Here is a 17,255-nt window from a genome sequence, read left to right on the forward strand (position 1 = left end):
GTTGAGAAAAAATTTAAAAGGGGAATACCCACAAAGAACTGAGAAATCTGGGCTTGACTTAGGGACATCTGAAGGGTAAAGGATTTTAAAATGTTTTTGCTCCCTCTTTCCTTTGTTTAGCAAGTATTCTGCATAAATATTTTATGAAGGAGTAATAGCTTTGATCATATAATGGGCCCCTTCTATTCTTCTTGTTATAAGCTTTCACAAAAAAAAAAAAAAAAAAAAAATCCCCCCTTCTATTTATCATTTTCCTTTACTCAGTGATGAGAATTTGGCAGCCTTCTTGCTTGATTCTAGTCTTCTGTGATGAGGGTCTAAAAACAGACTAGGAAGGCTGCATGTTTTATTTGACTGCTGAAGAAAACTGGAATGGTTTAAAGCAATAAAACAACTGGTGGATAGACCACGGAATGTCTAAGAAAAATGACCACTAAAGAGGCAAACTTCAGAAGCTGCCTCTGCCGCCTTTTCAGTCATTGACTTAGGCCGTTCAGTAAATAAAGGGTATGGTAATGGGGATAAGATGACTGGGCTTGGGGAGATTAAATGAGATAAGGTATTGCAATAATGAATTGGGACTCATTCATAAAACTTTTATTCTCTGAAGCAGGCTTGTGAAGGGGATAGCTTGTTTCAAGGATGTGGGCAAGGGAGAGTCTGCCAGTTGGTTTAGTCTCTGTCCCCTCTGTATTGTTCCAGACACCAATAGCCATGGCCATGCTATATAAGAGGGTTCTGATGCTCGTGGTAAGGACAGTTTCTAAGTCGTAGATGGAAATGATTCTAAGATAAAAGCTAATGTTCAATATTAACCAGCAGGCTACAAAAGTACCTCTGGCCAGCTGTGCAAAGAGGAAGGCATTGGAAATCACCCAAACAGGGAACTCAGGTGTGTAGGTAGAAAGCTGAGGCAATGAAGGGGAGAAGTCTGCTCTGTAGATTTGCAGTGCAACAGAAGTCACTGCATTTTTAGGGACAGCAGTGGGGAGATGCAGGGTACTTCCCAAAGCCAAAATAGATCTGGTTAGAGTCAGAAACAATAAAGGACTGGAGGGAAAGGGCTGGGAAATCTGTGCCAGGTATGGGCACTGTGGCTAGACAGGGGTTTCTAGCTTATGAAATGTTTTCAGGAGTCTTCACCTAAATGTTCAGCACTGCCTTTCATGCCTACATAGTATCTACAATCTGACATGTACAAACTTGTGAGTTCCCACATTCACATGCAACTGTTTCATCCTAGACACATTAAAGGATAAAGATGACAGTTGATGAATTGAGGTAGTTGGTGACTTAGGCTGAGGCGATGTGAAGGAGACTCTGGTTTGAGGCTTAGGTCTGTGCAAAGACTCTGGTTTGAGGGTTAGGGCCCTGAGGTCTTTATGATGGTGGGAATAAAGGAAGGAGCCTGAAAGAGGTAAGTGGCCCCTGTCATGAACACTAGAGAATGTCACTGCAGCCTACCCTGAGGGGTTTGCTCTGAGATGGAGTCCTCGGAGGCTTTAAGTTTGGGGTGGCTAGGAATTTTTAGGTAGAAACTAATGGTTTTCTCTACCCTATTCCTATAGGAAGCCTCTAAATTGAGTTTCCAGTTCCAAACTGCTAGACTGGCATGGGGTTCATGGTGGGTGAAGCAATGATGGCATCTGTTAGTTTTGGGACATAATCACAGCTTCTGGAAATGGCATTTGAGAAGCATGCAAGAAAACCAACCAGACTCAAAGACTCAAAAGTTGAAGGGCCCTCAGAGTTGTCCTATTCAATCTCTGAGCCAGGGAAATGTCCCCCTACAGCAAGGAGGCTGACTCACCATCCAGCTTCACACTCCATGTCATGTGGAAGCCATTGGTCATCAGGTAAAAGTTCTTCACATCTTCAGGCATCACACAGTTATTCTTCTAGAATCACAAAGCAGCTAAGTGTCAGGACAGGGCCAAGAAAGAGGGTACAGGACTATGCCTCAAGGCACTGGGGACATGTTTGCCATGTTATAGGTCCCCGAAATAGGAAGACTCTGATAGTTACCTACAAAACTCTCATAGAGAGGCGCTGGAGTCTGGCAAGCCGAGTCACCAGTTTGCCTTTTTTTTTTTTTTTTCAGCAGCTAAAGCAAACCAGGTATCTGCTCTGCCATAATAATGCCTCAATGGGCAGCCACCTGGCAAAGGAGCTCAAAGGGAACAAGCTGAAGAGGAGACAGGGGAACATGGCAAGAGAGGAGGTCCTAGGTAAAGTCTGACAATGTTCAAGCAAAGCAATCACTGCTGTACATTTGACCCATGCTCATATATTATTTTCTGAAACAAGTAATTGGACAAATGAGGGTACACGGCTATGACTCAAGGCACTGGGGACTAACATACTCTTAAAAGTGAAGAGTATATTGTTTCCAGAAAACCTATGCAATGTCTAGGTTCTGACAGCTCTTAGAAAGTAACCATATATACTCACATATTTATTTCACATGGATAATAAACCATCCAAACTGTTGGTGGAGAGAACGGAGCTTAGTATCCTTCAAGGATATACCAGGAACAAGCCCTACATTCTAAATAACTCAGTCTTTAGTCTTCCCTAGCCAACTCAAATCCCTGGAGTGTGCACAAGGATGAGTTATCCAATTCATTTCCTGGGCTCCTAGAGTGACTTCTTGATCTAGTTACGGAGGCAAAGAAGAAACATGTTAAAACTATCCAAGTTTGTGGCTTCCTGGACCCTTCTGAGATGTGACGCTGACCACTGCTCATGTCAAGACTGCGTGAGGTCAACCTGTCAGTCAGTTCTAGGTACCCAATATGTGGGAAAGCATATTGGAGAAGGACAATCTGAGTTCACTTCCCAACTCTGCCACTAGCTGAGTGACCTTGAACATGTCACTCTGTGAATCTAGGCTGAAGAATAAACTGAAGAATAAAGACTGAATATACAGAACACTGGAGGTACAAGGGGGTGTGAGTTTGACAGGAAGAGAGAAGACTAGGAAATTATTATTATTCACAGCCATAGCATCTTTAGGAACTATAGATAAAGAGAAAGCTTCAATCTTGCCAGAGATTTTAAGCAGTGTTTTTAGATTATTAAATGGACAACAGATGTCATTTTAATGAAACAGGCTTTAAACTTCCTTTACCTATGAACTAGAATGTATGTTCTGATCAAATTTTGTGTTTTCTGTGTCCACTATTTAGTTCCCAGTCTCATAGATGTGAAATTTAAGAGACTCTCAGACTCCTTGGACTAATTTATTTGTTTTCCTACTGTTTGGAGTTAGAGGCTTGCTCCTAGTCCCTCCTGTGTGGCTACATTATCTGTGCCTTCAGTGGAAAAAAATACACTTGCAAAATGCCTTTCTCCCACCCCTAGAACCCTGGTACAGGAAGCCTACAGTTACCAGGGTTCTGACAAAGTTCTTGCTCCTACCCCAAAAGGCGAGCATCCCTCTGACATTTTGATCACTAGTGCCATCTAGTGGTGAAGACAAGGAAACTACTGTCTATCAGCCTTTCTTAATGGGGATTCCATGAGAACCAGGCTGAGGGCAGGTGGACTACTGGGCATTGTTCATAGGTAAGTCAGGCTGAATAATTCCAGTAACAGTAATTATAACATTTCTTATGGCATTTATTTCACTCAAGAAAGACATTTTGGTGTTTTATACCATTATTTTTACAATTATTCAAAATTCAAATAGAAAAAAATCTGTGAAATCAAATATTTAATACACATTTCAAATACTAACATACATAAAAATTTTCAAATAAACAAAATTTGTGAAAAACATCAAGCCCTCACTGTCATTCTAATTTAAATGACCAGCAGCCCTGTCTCTGCTGCTCTTTGCTGCAGACCTTTCTGCCCCAAGCATCCTGGGGGCAGCTGCTGGGCCTGCAGTGCTTCAGCCTCTTTCTATTGCATGTAACTCTTCTGATGGGGCAAATCCAGGATGAAAGGTTCACAACCAAAGCTTAAATGACCATATACCCTCTTCAGTCCTTTAAGGTTGGAGAAAAAAGTAAACAACCTCTCCTAATTTTAATATATTTTACCATGTTTTTTTTGTTCTTGCCAGTGACTCAGTTACTGCCATTTTAAAATTTTTCTTGTAACCAACCTACAAAGAGTTTGCTTTTCCACAGGGAGCAATCTGCCCACATCACAAAGCTTCTTCCTCTACAGATTCATGCTCAGTCTATATTTTGGGGGGGGTTAATAGGAGGGCGGGGAGAAAGAAGATTGGCAGAAAGTGATAAGGTAATATCAGGATTGGAGGGAGGGTTTGAGGAGAAGGCCAACAAGGGAGAATAACACAGACTGGTGTCTGTAATAACAGCTGACTGCATCAAAATGGTATCTGCAATGTCTATCCAGCCCAGTGGTGCTTCTGTCACATAGTTCCCAATTTTCAATCTTTCTTTTCTTTTCTTGAGATGATCTGCAATGGTTTCTTTAAGCTACTTTAGTAAGAGTCCACCACAAGCTCTGTTACTACTTCATTGGATGAAGGACCTGAAGCACTTTTATGTTTTGGGAGCTATCAACAAGATTCCATAAACCAATACCACTGCTTGGGCCTCAAGGGAAGGGCTAGGGGCTGTCCATTGCCTTCTACTCACCTTTTCTCCTCCTGGACAATCCTGCACCCCACTGTTCCCCACCCCCTTTTAGAGGCCACTTCCCAACTGGGGAGCAGATGCAGGATCAGGTCAGCATGGAAACCAGAGGAAAGAAATAAAAGTTTCTGTAGGTGCTGGTCCATGCTGAGCTGGCTCTCTGGCTGGTCTACAACCACAGCCAGGTGAAGAGCTGCCCAGGATGTCCATCAAGGAGGAGCATGAGAACATTGCCTCAAGCTATGGCAATGAGCAGAATGGCATCTCCTGAAACTCTTCTCAGGGAGGACATTCCACGAAGTGGAAGGAAAACCTGGATGAGCTGTGGAGGGATGGGGTGTGAGATTCCTAAGAGAATTGTTAAACTCCCACCTTAGGAGAGGTGGAGGTGGAGGGCTTGATTAACTGAACACTTTTGTCTTAAGTAGGGTATGAGAGTTTGAGGACAGAGCTGCATTACTTAAACGAGACTTCGGTCACATCAGGGTCACCACCTGAGACCTTAGTCATGTCAGGGTCATCACCTGAGATGCTAATCACCACCTGCGGAGATCTAACCCTGGCTTAACGACTGGACTGGATGAATGAATGCACTCAAACACACCAGAATACAGTGAATCTGAGTGGGCTAGGGATGGTCATCAGCTGCTTTCAGAGGGTGATTGCAGCTAACTGACCACCACTCACTACTGCTCCTCCTCATATTTATTCGGTAGGATTTAATAACAGAGGTTCTAAGTCAGTATGCTTGTGGGTAATTAACATGGTTAAAAGAGTGGTTTTACGAATGATAAAAGGTCTTGGTTCCAGGGCCTAGAATAAATACCATTAATGGATTACCCCTTCGACCTCCTCCTGAGAGGACCATCCAGCACAAAGTTTACATGTGCAAACAAATTAGGGACAAAGGAATGTGGTATAAACAGACTTAATTGGGGAAGCTTTTATTACTCCTAAACTTTATCCTATGACTTAAAGCTCTAACGTATGAACTGGCTGCCTTCAGCCCATTCTCTTGAAACCTTTCAGCATTCCAAAAGGTTTGAGATTATAATCTATAACTTTCCCTAATATTTCCCTAACATTTTGCCAGCCACCCCAAGTGAATCCCAACACTTAAGGGCCAAAAGAAAGGTAGCATACTTTTTCCAAAATCCTTTCTCCACAGAACCATCAGTCTCCCTCTAAAAACACGTGAAGAAAAAAATATATAAATAGCCTGTCTAGAGGCACCACAAGTCTTGGTAAAGCTGTATATCTGACAGCTCATGCCAGACAACCTTCACAACAGTAATGCCCTCAGGTTTATATAATCATCAAAATTCTACCACTGGAGGAATTAGTGGGTGAAGGCTTTGCATCTGCAGCTGCTCTGCTTCAGAGATGGTGGTGTGGTGGCCTGAGTCTCAGGACAGAAATTAAGGACTGCTGGTGAAAAAGAAGTTAGGCAGCCTTGGGAAACTTCCACACTCTTTCTGACTTTTGTGTTTTATCTAATTTGCTTACTCATCTCACATTTATTAAGTATCTATATAAACACTGTGTGGAGCACTAGCAACAGAAAGAGAAATGGGGGAAGGGGCAAAGGAGGCTGTGTCAGACATATGGGTTGCTTATTCAAATCCACCTTCCTTTTCCTCCTTGGCAGAACCTTCATTTTGTTTGAGACGGCAACGTGTCCTATTAAATACCTGTTTTCAGAACCTCCTGCAATTAGTACTTGACATTAAAATGTAAACACAAGTCGAAAAGAGAAGGTTTCTAAGAAAATTTTCACTTTCCTGTTGAAAGGTGACAGATGTGCCTGGCAACATCCCCTACCTCCTTTTTGTTCCTTGAGCTTGGAAGGGATAGCTGAGACTGTAGCAGTTATTTTGCCACTGTGATATTGTGAAATATATATTTTGTCTCTGTCACAGTTTCCTGGCATACAATTCCTAAAATCCTTGCAATCTCTAAAATGATGTCTTTTTGTGTGCTAATGAGTTGACAAATGACTGGCAGCCCCAAGGTAGCTGCAGGATGGGGGATGATCACCAGAAAGACCAAGGCAGGCAGTGGGTTGGAACTTTCAGCTCCACCACCTAACCTAAGAAAAAGGGTTAAAGGATAAGTTGATCATCAATGGCCAATGATTTAATCAACCTTCTTATGAAGTCTACATAATGAAGCCTTCATAAAAACTCAAAGGACAGGGTTCAAGAGCTTCCGGACAGCTGAACACATGAAAGTTCCTGGAGGGTGGCGTGCTCTGGATGGCATGGAGGTTCCATGCCCCTCCCACCACACCTCGCCCTGTGCATCTCTTCATCTGTATCCTTTGTAATAAACCTGTAAATGTTAAGTAAGTGTTCCTCTGAGTTCTGTGAGCCACTCTAGAAAATTAACTGAACCTGAGGAGGGGGTCATGGGAACCCCAATTTATAGTTGGTGGGTCAGAAGCACAGGTAAACAACCTGGGACTTGTAATTGGTATTGGAAGTGAGGGGCAATCTTGTGATACTGAGCCCTTAACCTGTGAGATCTGATGCTATATCCAGGGAGATAGCATTAGAACTGAATTGGAGGATACCCAGCTGGTGTCCACTGCAGAACTGATTGCTTGTTGATGTTTGGGAACTCCCCCTTGCAAAACACACACGTTTGATCATGGAAATTTTCTGTGTTGATTGTTGTGGAGTAATGGGAGAGGAAAAGCAGTATGTGTTTTTCCTACTCAGAAGCACCATAAAGAAAAAGGACAAAATAATTACAGAGATAAAGGCATAACATTATCAGGGCTGATGAACCAACTGCACCTGTCTACCTCAGGACTTGTTACATGAAAAATATTAATTCCTATTTGCTGAAGCTATTGCTAGTTTATTATTATCTTTCCTTGAGCCAAACACATTCCTAATTTATACAGAGACAATTGTTTAACAGATAAGTGTTGCAGAGCTGCAAGGGTCAAAGAGAACTAGGAGGGAAGAGTCTGCAAGGAAGGAAAGAATCAGGAGAGTTGTGTTTCTGAATCCAAGGGAAGAGAGACTAGCAAAGAAGGTAGTGGCTAACTGTGAGGCATGCAGGCGTGGAACCAAGTGAGATGAGGTAAGTCTTTAGCAATGAAGGGGTCCTAGTGATTTTGACGGAATGGTATCCAAGAATGGTGGTGGCTAAAGGGAGGCTGTGGCAGGATGAAGAATAACTGAGAAATAAAGGAAGGACAGTAATTTGTCAACTATGTCCACTGGATCCACCCTGTCACCTGTTTTTGTAAAAATGTTTCATTTAAACATAGTCACACCATGCAGTTCAGTACTTTTGATGGCTACTTTCACAGCTACAATGGCAGAAATGAGTAGTTGTGACAGAGACTCTAGCACCCACAGAGCATAAATTATCTGGTCCTCTCAAAAAAACATTTCCCAACCCCTGATGTAGACAGTTTTTCTACATACTTGGTGTGAAAAGGAACAAATGGCTAAACAGCTAGAAGAAGACATAATGTTGAATTTTTTTTTTTTTTAATTTTAAAGAGATGGGAAGCCCCTGTGGAGAAGCTGCCGGGAGAAAGAAGTGAAGCGCTAGCGAGAAGGATTGACTGGTAGAGAACAGAGAAGCTCAGGCAGAGTAAGAGCATGAGATGAGGGATCACTAGTGACATGGTGTCACAGGATGATTTCTTCTACTGGAAATGCTTATGATAAATTCATAGTAGGGGCATGTAAGGAACATATCTTCAAGAAGGTTCAGAACCCACTCTGTAGACTGTAGAAAAACTGAGCCTGAAAACAATGGGGATATTCTGCCAAGTCCTTTGGTTTCTGTGGGCCATGGTTTCACCAGCAAGTGAACTGAATTTTAATCTGGGGATTGAAGAGTGTATAACCCTATCAAGAACTGTAAAGCAGTCTGCTACTATGAAAAGTCACTGACATGCTTAATAATAACAGAACTCTCCTGGCACCAGGTTGCTATGAAAACTAAGAGGCAGATGTTTTCATGGTGCTTGAAAGATGAAAATCTCAGTGTAGACATTAAGCCTTACTATGGACCAACATGACGAAAGGTAGGTAGCAGGTACAATGAACATGAATCATACAACTGCAGAGAAGCAGACAAACTGTGTACTGAAGAAGAAAAAATGGTGAAATATATAAAAATGGAAAAAGGTTGTTCACATTTCCCTCCAACCTCAGGTCACAGTAGCAGATAAGTGATCATTTAGGTTTCAGTTGTCAACCTTTCTTCCTAGATTTGCAGTACAGAAAAATACTAGATTACAGCTGGATGAGTCCTTCAATAACACTGATTTCAAACTACTTATTTTATACATGACGAACATGAGCTCCAGAGAAGTTACATGACTTAGCCCAGGGTCCAGAGCTGGCATAAGACTCCTACTCGAGTCTGTTTTTCCCAAATCAAAATGCTTCCATATCCTTACTAGTATATTGTATCTCAGTGAGCTTCCCAGAGACCTATATTTGCCCAAAGGGGCAGAGGTCCCCTTTGTGGGGGGCCTTATCTGAATGTATTTATGCAGCTGTGGTCACCAGATATACCAAATGGAGGCTTGGCTCTAAATGAGGTATCTCCAAGGAGACAGGTCTCTAGGGTCAGTTCTCTAGATAAGTAGGAATTATCAGCCCCTTGGGATGCTCCTGCTTCTCTGGTATAGGCACTTCGGGAAGAAGGCACACAGCAGGGGTGGCATATCAAGCCCACTCCCATGGCAGCATGCTCTTTAGTAACCTCTTGGGTGAGAAAGTGAGACAAGAAAGTTTCAGAGCAGTCCAAAACTTCTACCCTCCATTGCTTAGGAGACAAAAGTAGGTAAGAAAATAGCACATCAGGCATGGCCACATTTGAATGAAAAAATTATTCAAAAACCTGTTTTAAACTTTTTGGGGTCATGAGTCCCTTTGAGAGTCTGATGAAGTCTTCCCCTCGCCAAAAAAAAAAAAAAAAAAAAATACATCTGACATACATTTTAAGGAGGCTATGGACCACTTCTCATTCATACACTTGTAAGGGATCCCATTGCCTACTTTCTACCCACACGCATAACCAAAAATACACCAACTGTGGTTATGTCTAGGTGGTAAAATCCTAGAAGACTTAAAAAAAATTTTTTTTTGTATTTTCAATACTTTTTTGACTTTTGTTTAGCATAATCAGAAAAAAATAGTGTTACATAAAAACTGAATCTTAAAACAGACATACACACCCCAAAGGCTGTCTTATTCTCCAAGCATCCCACAGGCCATTATAAGCCCAGACATGCCAAACTCATCTTGATAGTGATCCTAATACTGTTAGTATGTTATTTTTAAAATTTTGATTACTTATTTATTTTTTAAGAGATGGGGGTTGAGGGGTTGTCTCATTATGCTTCCCAGGCTGTTCCTGAACGCCTGGCGTCAAGCAATTCTCCCACCTTGGCCTTCCAAGTAGCTGGGACTACAGGTGTGCACCACCACACCTAGCTTGTTTGTATATTAGATTTGGAATATTTGAACTTAGATCTGAGATATTTTAACTATAGAACTCAAAGGAAAATTCCAAATCTATGTATCTATGTCCCTCATTTTAGGTACCAAATCTATGTATCTATGTATCTTATTTTAGGTACATGCATTCTCTCAACTAAATATGTCTGAAGAAAATGTTCCATTAACTGTCTCAGTTAGTTAAAAATCTCTTTCTCTGATCTTACCCTTTAATCCTTTTAGACCTCTGATGGCTATTTATCTAGCAATACAACTGCATTTCTCTAAGTGCCAGTCTAAGTTAAAAGGGAACCCAATAAAGTTGCATAGTCCAGGAGGCAGATTAGATCCCAAGAGATCCCCTGCAGACTCTATCCCTGAAACACAGCTATGGAAGGCAGCTCCAAATGAAGAAAAATACAGTATAAGTAAAACTGGGTCAAATGGGTAAAGTCTTCTCCTTATAACAATCTATACCATGTCTTAGGCAGTAAGATCAAGAGGCAAAAACAGTGCCTTTTTAAAAATACCATTTAACCCACAGGGCTCAACACCAAGCACAATGTCTGACCCACTGTAGAAGCTTAAAACTCTTACTGAATAAATGAATTTCAGAGGAAAGTTGGAAAGCATTAGCTTTTAATCTGCTTAGCAGTTACGTGCATCACTTAACCATGTTCTGGACAGCATGACACTTATATATCCTTTTCTTCCCTTAATTGATTTTTAGCTTTGTTGTATACAACTTTGAATGTCCGCTACCTCTACAGGAGAGTGGGGCTCAGGGGAGACATTCCATGCTGGGTAAGTGGCATAGAATAAAAGGAACTGTTAAATGGACTGAACAGGAACACTCTACCTTGAAAGCAGCTGTGGTTTGAGATAAGCATTCTTCCTTCCCAAGTCTTTCCTTCTCAGGGACATTTACATTGACCTCTCTTTGTTGGGAGGTAAAGACTTCACGTGGCAACACTTACTTGTTCCCATGAAGAAATCATATGACGTTCAGCAGGAGGCTTTTCTATGATGGTCACCTCTGTCACACCTGGGGAAGATTCTGGAGGAGAAAAAAAGAGTCTGTAGAGTTGCAATTGGTGCACTGTCATACATTTCTATGCTAGATGTTGACTAGCTATTGATGACTGCTCTAAGAACATCCAATCCTTCTTGTACACACTTAGCACTCCTGCGATGAAAGAAGAGGACTGGTTGGCCTCTGAAAGGCATGGTTCCATGACCTAGCACAATGTAGTCTACCTGGTAGAAAGGATATCCACAGAATGTGCTCTATACTGTCACTGCTCAGTCATTAATCTTATTGAACAAAAAAAACCAGATTGTAGATTCCTAGTGATTTCACATGGAAATTCTCAGTGAGCTAAAATGAAAAGAAATAAACAGCAATCCATTAACTTTTATAAGACATAAAACTTGCTTATTAAGTTTTCTTCTAAATAAAACTCATCTTGAACATAATCTTCTACTCTATGAGGTCTAGGATTTAAAAGCTGGGTTAACATGAAAAACAAATTCCATTGATAAATATACTGAGAAAAAAACAAGTCACATTTCTAAATCCTTGATGTAGGAAAAGGTCTCCAAACAATCTGGTTTGCTTTTCTTGGTGGAGCTGTGTTCTATCATTCACTCTGAGGAAAAGCAGAAGCCACCTGGAAATACTACAGAGTTCAATACCTCCTCTAACATTCTCCACTTGTCTGTGGCCATGCAGAGATTCTGAAGCCCTTAATCAAAAAAATAAAATCTGTCATAAAAGCTGTTATGACTTGAATTCTGTCCCCACCCACAAAAAAGATATTGAAGTCCTACCCCCAGTACCTCAGAATATGACCTTATTTGGAAATAGGGTTACTGTAGATATAATTAGTTTAGATGAGGTCATACTGGAGTAGACCCCTGGTCCAATGATTGGTGCCCTTATAAAAAGAACATGTAGCCAGGTGTGGCAGTGGATGTATAGTCTCAGCTTCTTGGGAGGCTGACACAGGAGGGTAGCTTGAGTTTTTAAAATCTCATGGACTACGGCAGAGACTTATAATCATTTTATGTCGTTCACTGATTCTATAATTAAGCCAGTGCCCTTTTTATGCATTATAAAATTAGTTGCCAGAAATTCAAATCTTGGGATGCAGCAATAGCCCAATATAGGAGCTAAGAAATCTAGACTTTACCTATTCTAGTCTTGCTTTATACATTTACTAGTTGTATGAACTTATATGGGTCTTCACTTCCCTTCACTTTCAGTAAGTCACAACAGACCTTAGGTTTGAAAGGGGACACATACAATTATTTACTGTTTATTATATAGCCTACATGGAAGGGTTATAGGTTCAGACAAAACTACTATGATGCTACTGCAGATGTGGTCATATCATACTTAAGCTTAGAATACTCTCATGATAAGCTAATAGGCCAAGATGTTGACTTTAATAACTTTCAGATAATAAGTTGCTTAGGAAGTACCCATTATAGAGACTCCTAGATCTAATATAGTACTTCAGCATTGGTGAGGACGAAGTGTTGGGGATATGGAGGAGAAGGGCATTCAATAAATTCCATTTGTATAATGCTCTGTTACAGGAAATTGGCATAAATCATCCCACTTAATCTTTCAACAATCTTGTGAAGCAGGTATCCTTACCCTTGTTTTAAAGATAAGGAAATTAGGGTTTAAAGATGTTAAGTAATTCATAGAATGAAATCTCTGACCAAAGCTGTGGACACCAAGCCCAATGCTGTTTTTATTACATTGTCTTAGTAGCCTATCATTTTGCTAAGATAACTAAAAGCATTTTGTGGATGTTTAGAAAGCAACAGAAATTATACACTGTCCTTGGCCTATCAAGATGCCATATTTGAGGAGCAATATCTAAACAGGCATAGCCATTCTCACCGTCTGCCTTTGTGACCAATGACAAGCATTTGTCAGCCACCTGGCTGGAATAAACTTCATGGCGGAGTAAGAGTTATGAAACTCAGATCTTTAGACTCAGCACAGTCCACTCTAAGTAACTGTGTGATATGCCACAGCTTAAAACTCTTTGTGCTGGCTTAATCCAATGGTGGGTGCTATCAATTCCTTCCTTCCCTGCAGGCCCATACCACTTCTCATTGAGAGGTGAGTCCATTTCTCCAACTTCTTGGGTTTGGGGTTGGCCTGTGAGTGCCTTGCCCTATAAAATATGGTGAAAAAATAGTGTGCCAGTTATGGACTTAAAATTTAAGAGAACTGGAAATTTCCCTTTGCCTTTGATTCCTGAGCCATCACATACAAAATCCAAGCAACTCTTCTGGAGAGAGAGAGCGAGGCCACACTGAGAAGTACTGAAGGGGGCAGACATTCGAGTGTAGATGCCATTTGATGATTCCAGTCCCAGCTGCTATCTAACTGTGACCACTTGAGAGACCCCAAATGAGAACTACCCTAGCTGGTCCAGTCAATCCATAGAGCTGGGAGAGATAGTTAATAGTTATTTCAAGAAAACTATGTTTTAGGATGATTTGTTACCCAGTGATAGATAACTGGAATATATTTTCTGGTGACAGTCTCTCTGTGGTATTTAATGGGGACCTGCTATGTCCTAAGCTTGGGTAAATTACTGCCAGAGATTAGGAATTTAAGTAGGAGACACTGTTTCAAGAAACTTACTGCCTAGTTAGATAAACAAGACAAACATGAAACAAAGTGAAAACTGCAAGATAATATGTAATTACATGTTAAACTAGGTGATACTGACTGTCAGGGCCACAGGAGTTGAAGGTAGAGGTAAGTTGACAAAGACTGCAAGTGATAGAAAACATCAGAAACTGCACACAGCTGATCTGGGCCTTCAAGGATGATGTGTCTCTTACTGCAGACTGGCTCAATTAACACCTCCTCCTGTTCCCCCCTGGCTTGCTTTCCTTTATTTTAGACTGGGTAGCTAAAGACCTCATTTCCTAGATTTCACTGCAGTTAGACTCCCTCTGGTGGCTGGGATGCCTGCATAGAAATCTACTCTCATAAAACTTGGAAGAAGGGAATCAGCAGATGAGGAAGAGAACAAATGGAGAGACCAGATCTTCTTGCAAGCATAGTTTCACAGGTGTTTCGGTCTCAGAGGGTGCTGGTGGCAGGAGCAAAAGCAGGAGCAATTTTTGATTCTGCAGCTATCCTCTGGGAGTCTGAAATTCTGAGAGCTGTGGCTTGTTGTTCTGCCGACTTAAAGCCTAAACAGGCTTTCTGGAGAAGAAACACTATGCACATATTGTTACATTTCATTGTTTAAGTAGTGTGTGACCACTGATAAGAGGGAAAACTTCATGGATTCCCTCTAGATTCTGCCTATATCTTTTCCTCCTGCTAATCAATGCAAAAAATTACACTAGGGACTACTACTGTTTCTGAGTCCTGTGTGTCCTTGCAGTGGATCTGGTAGATCTAAAAGTGTGGATGGTTGTGGGATCCCAGAAACATGCATCTATCTTTTTATATTTAACATTTCTAACTTCATTTGCCTTAGGTATGTTTTTGAAAACATCAAATAACTGGGTTTTGTAAGTCAGGTTTAAACTGTTTTCTATTAATAGGTGACATAAACCTTTATGTATATACTTCAGAGACAGGGTTTTGCTATCACTCAGACTGAAGTGCAATGGAATCATAGCTCACTTCAGCCTCCAACTTCTGGGCTCAAGTGATTCTCCCGTCTTAGCCTCCCAAGTAGTTGGAACTACAGGTGCACACCACCACACTGGGCTAATTTTTTTTTTTTTTTTTTTATAGAGACTGGAGTCTTGCTATGTTTCCCAGGCTGGTCTCGAAATCCTGGCCCCAAGTTATCTTCTCATCCTAGCCTCCCAAAGCACTGGGATTACAGGCATGAGCCTCAGTGCATAGTCATGACCATTTATATTTACTGTTATGACAGATATGTTTGGTCTAAACTCTATCATAATATTTCATAATTATGTGTGCTAAATTATATTTGTGTTTCTTTTTGACATGCATATCATTTGCTCTGTTCTCTCAAAATTTGGGGGAATGTTTCCTATTGCTGAGTAATAAATTACCATGAATTAGCAGCTTTAAATAACATCCTTTTAGTAAGTTACAGTTCTGTAGCTAACAAGTCTGGCACACCATGATTGGGTTATCTGCTTAGGAAAGACCAGAAATTACTGGTCTTTCCTTACACCAGATGTGCTGACAGGTATTTTAGCTGTTGTATTTTCATCTGGAGCTTGGGGTCATCTTGGAAACTCATTCCTGTCATTGACAGAATTCAATTCCTTTTGGGTGCAGGACTGATGCTTCCATTTCCTTGCTTGTTGTCAGCTGGGGCCACTCTCAGCTTGCAGAGGCCACTTGTATTCCTTGTTAAAAGGTCCCACCCATCTTCAAGTCAGCAACAGCGTAAGAAATTCTTTTTATGCCTTAAATTTCTTTAACTTCCCTGTTAACAGCTTGTTTTAAAGGCTTAGGTGATTAGATTGGGCCCACCTGGATAATCTTGCTTTTGCCATTTAATATAAAATAATCGAGGTGTGATATCTCATCAGCTTCACAGTCCTGGGAATTAGAGCAGGAATTCTAATAGTACCATGTTTAGGATTCCTTTTTAAAAATAGCTTTACTAAGATATAATTCAGATACCATCATTCACCCTTATAAAGTGATTTTTATATTCAGAGTTATGCATCCTTTCCCCTAAAAGAAACCCATATGTATTATATTAGCAGTCCCCTCTCCCACCAGGCTTGGCAACCACTAATCTACTTTCAGTTTCTATAGGTTAGTCTATTCTGGACATTTCATATAAATGAAATCATACATGTGGCTTTTGCAACTGGCTTCTCTCACTTTGATTTCAAGATCATCCATTTTGTAGGATCAATATTCATTCCTTTATATGGATGAATAATTTTTTGTTACATGGATATATCACATTTTACATATCCCATTCATCAATCAATGAACACTGGGTTGTTTTCACTTTTGACAATTATGAATAATGCAGATACAAAATTTGTATACAAGTGTTTTCATGTAAATATCTTTTCATTTCTCTTGGAGAAATGAAATCCAGAAATGGAATTGCTGGCCATATGGTAACTAATCTTTTGAGGAAGTGCCAAACTAGTTTCCTAAGCTGCTGTACATTTTACATCTCCACCAGCAGTGTATGATATCTCCACATCCTCGCCAACAATCGCTGTATCTGTCTTTTTGACTCTAGCCATCCTGGTGGGTGTGAGGTGAAATCACATTATGGTTTTGATTTGTATTTCCCTAATGGCTAACGATGATAATCATCTTTATGTGTGGTCACTGGTCATCTATGTATCTTTGGAGAAATGTCTGTCCTGATCCTTTAAAATTGAATTATTTGTCTTTTATTGTTGAGTTGTAAGAGTTCTTTGCAGATCTCTAAGTCCCTTTTCATATATATGATCTACAAATAGCCTTCCCCATTTTTTGGATTGTCACTTTCTTGACTGTATCCTTAAAAGCACAAATATTTTAAATTTTGATTAAGCTCAAGTTATCTGTTTTTCTTTTGTTGCTTATGCTTTTAATGTCATATGTAAGAATCCAGTGCATCATCCAAGGTCACTTAAAAAGTAACCTAAGATGTGTTTTTTTTTCAAGAGTCTTATGAAGTTAATTTTTGTATGTAATTTGATGTAGAGGTCCAATTTCATTATTTTACTTTTAAGTCTAAGATACTTTTGGAGTTAATTTTTGTATGTAATTTGAGGTAGAGGTCCAATTTCATTATTTTACATGTGGAAATCCAGAACCATTTGCTGAAAAACTATTTTTTCCCATTGAGAAGTCTTAACATCCTTGTCAAAAATCAATGAATCATAAATGTGATGTTTATTTTAGGAATCTCAATCTTATTTCATTGGTCTGTATTTCTATGTTAATGCCACTACTACTCTGAAGACTACTGTCCTTTAAATTTTAAAAATTATAGTAAAACACACATATCATTTTAGTCAATTTTAAGTGTACAGTTCAGTGGCATAAAGTACATTCATACTGTTGTACAATCATCACCAGAACTTTTCCATCATCTCGAATATAGTAAACTTTGAAATAGGAAAATGTGAGTAAGAGGAACTTTTTTCCTGTTTTGGAAAGAAAAGATTGTTTTGGCTACTC

At 40.2% G+C, this 17,255-nt stretch overlaps 1 protein-coding gene across 6 annotated transcripts in view; it reads right to left on the reverse strand.

The window, feature by feature from the left end:
- The window catches only part of TPGS2 (tubulin polyglutamylase complex subunit 2), a 41,552-nt gene that overhangs the window by 21,048 nt on the left and 3,249 nt on the right, over positions 1 to 17,255 (reverse strand). For 5 of the 6 annotated variants that reach the window (XR_008475789.2, XR_013525854.1, XR_013525855.1 and 2 more), the window contains exons 2-3: positions 11,062 to 11,141; positions 1,811 to 1,898 (exon numbers count right to left, since the gene is read on the reverse strand). Coding sequence is in view for 3 of the 6 variants with exons in the window: in XM_035269747.3 (XP_035125638.1) it covers positions 1,811 to 1,898; positions 11,062 to 11,141 (168 nt within the window). In the remaining 3 variants the exon portion in view is untranslated. Of the gene's footprint in view, positions 1 to 1,810; positions 1,899 to 10,943; positions 11,142 to 17,255 lie in introns of all 6 variants that reach the window. The other variant, XM_078348029.1, reaches the window with a different exon arrangement.

The sequence above is a fragment of the Callithrix jacchus genome, chromosome 13 (genome assembly GCF_049354715.1).
Source record: "Callithrix jacchus isolate 240 chromosome 13, calJac240_pri, whole genome shotgun sequence".
Classification (NCBI taxonomy): Eukaryota; Metazoa; Chordata; class Mammalia; order Primates; family Cebidae; genus Callithrix; species Callithrix jacchus.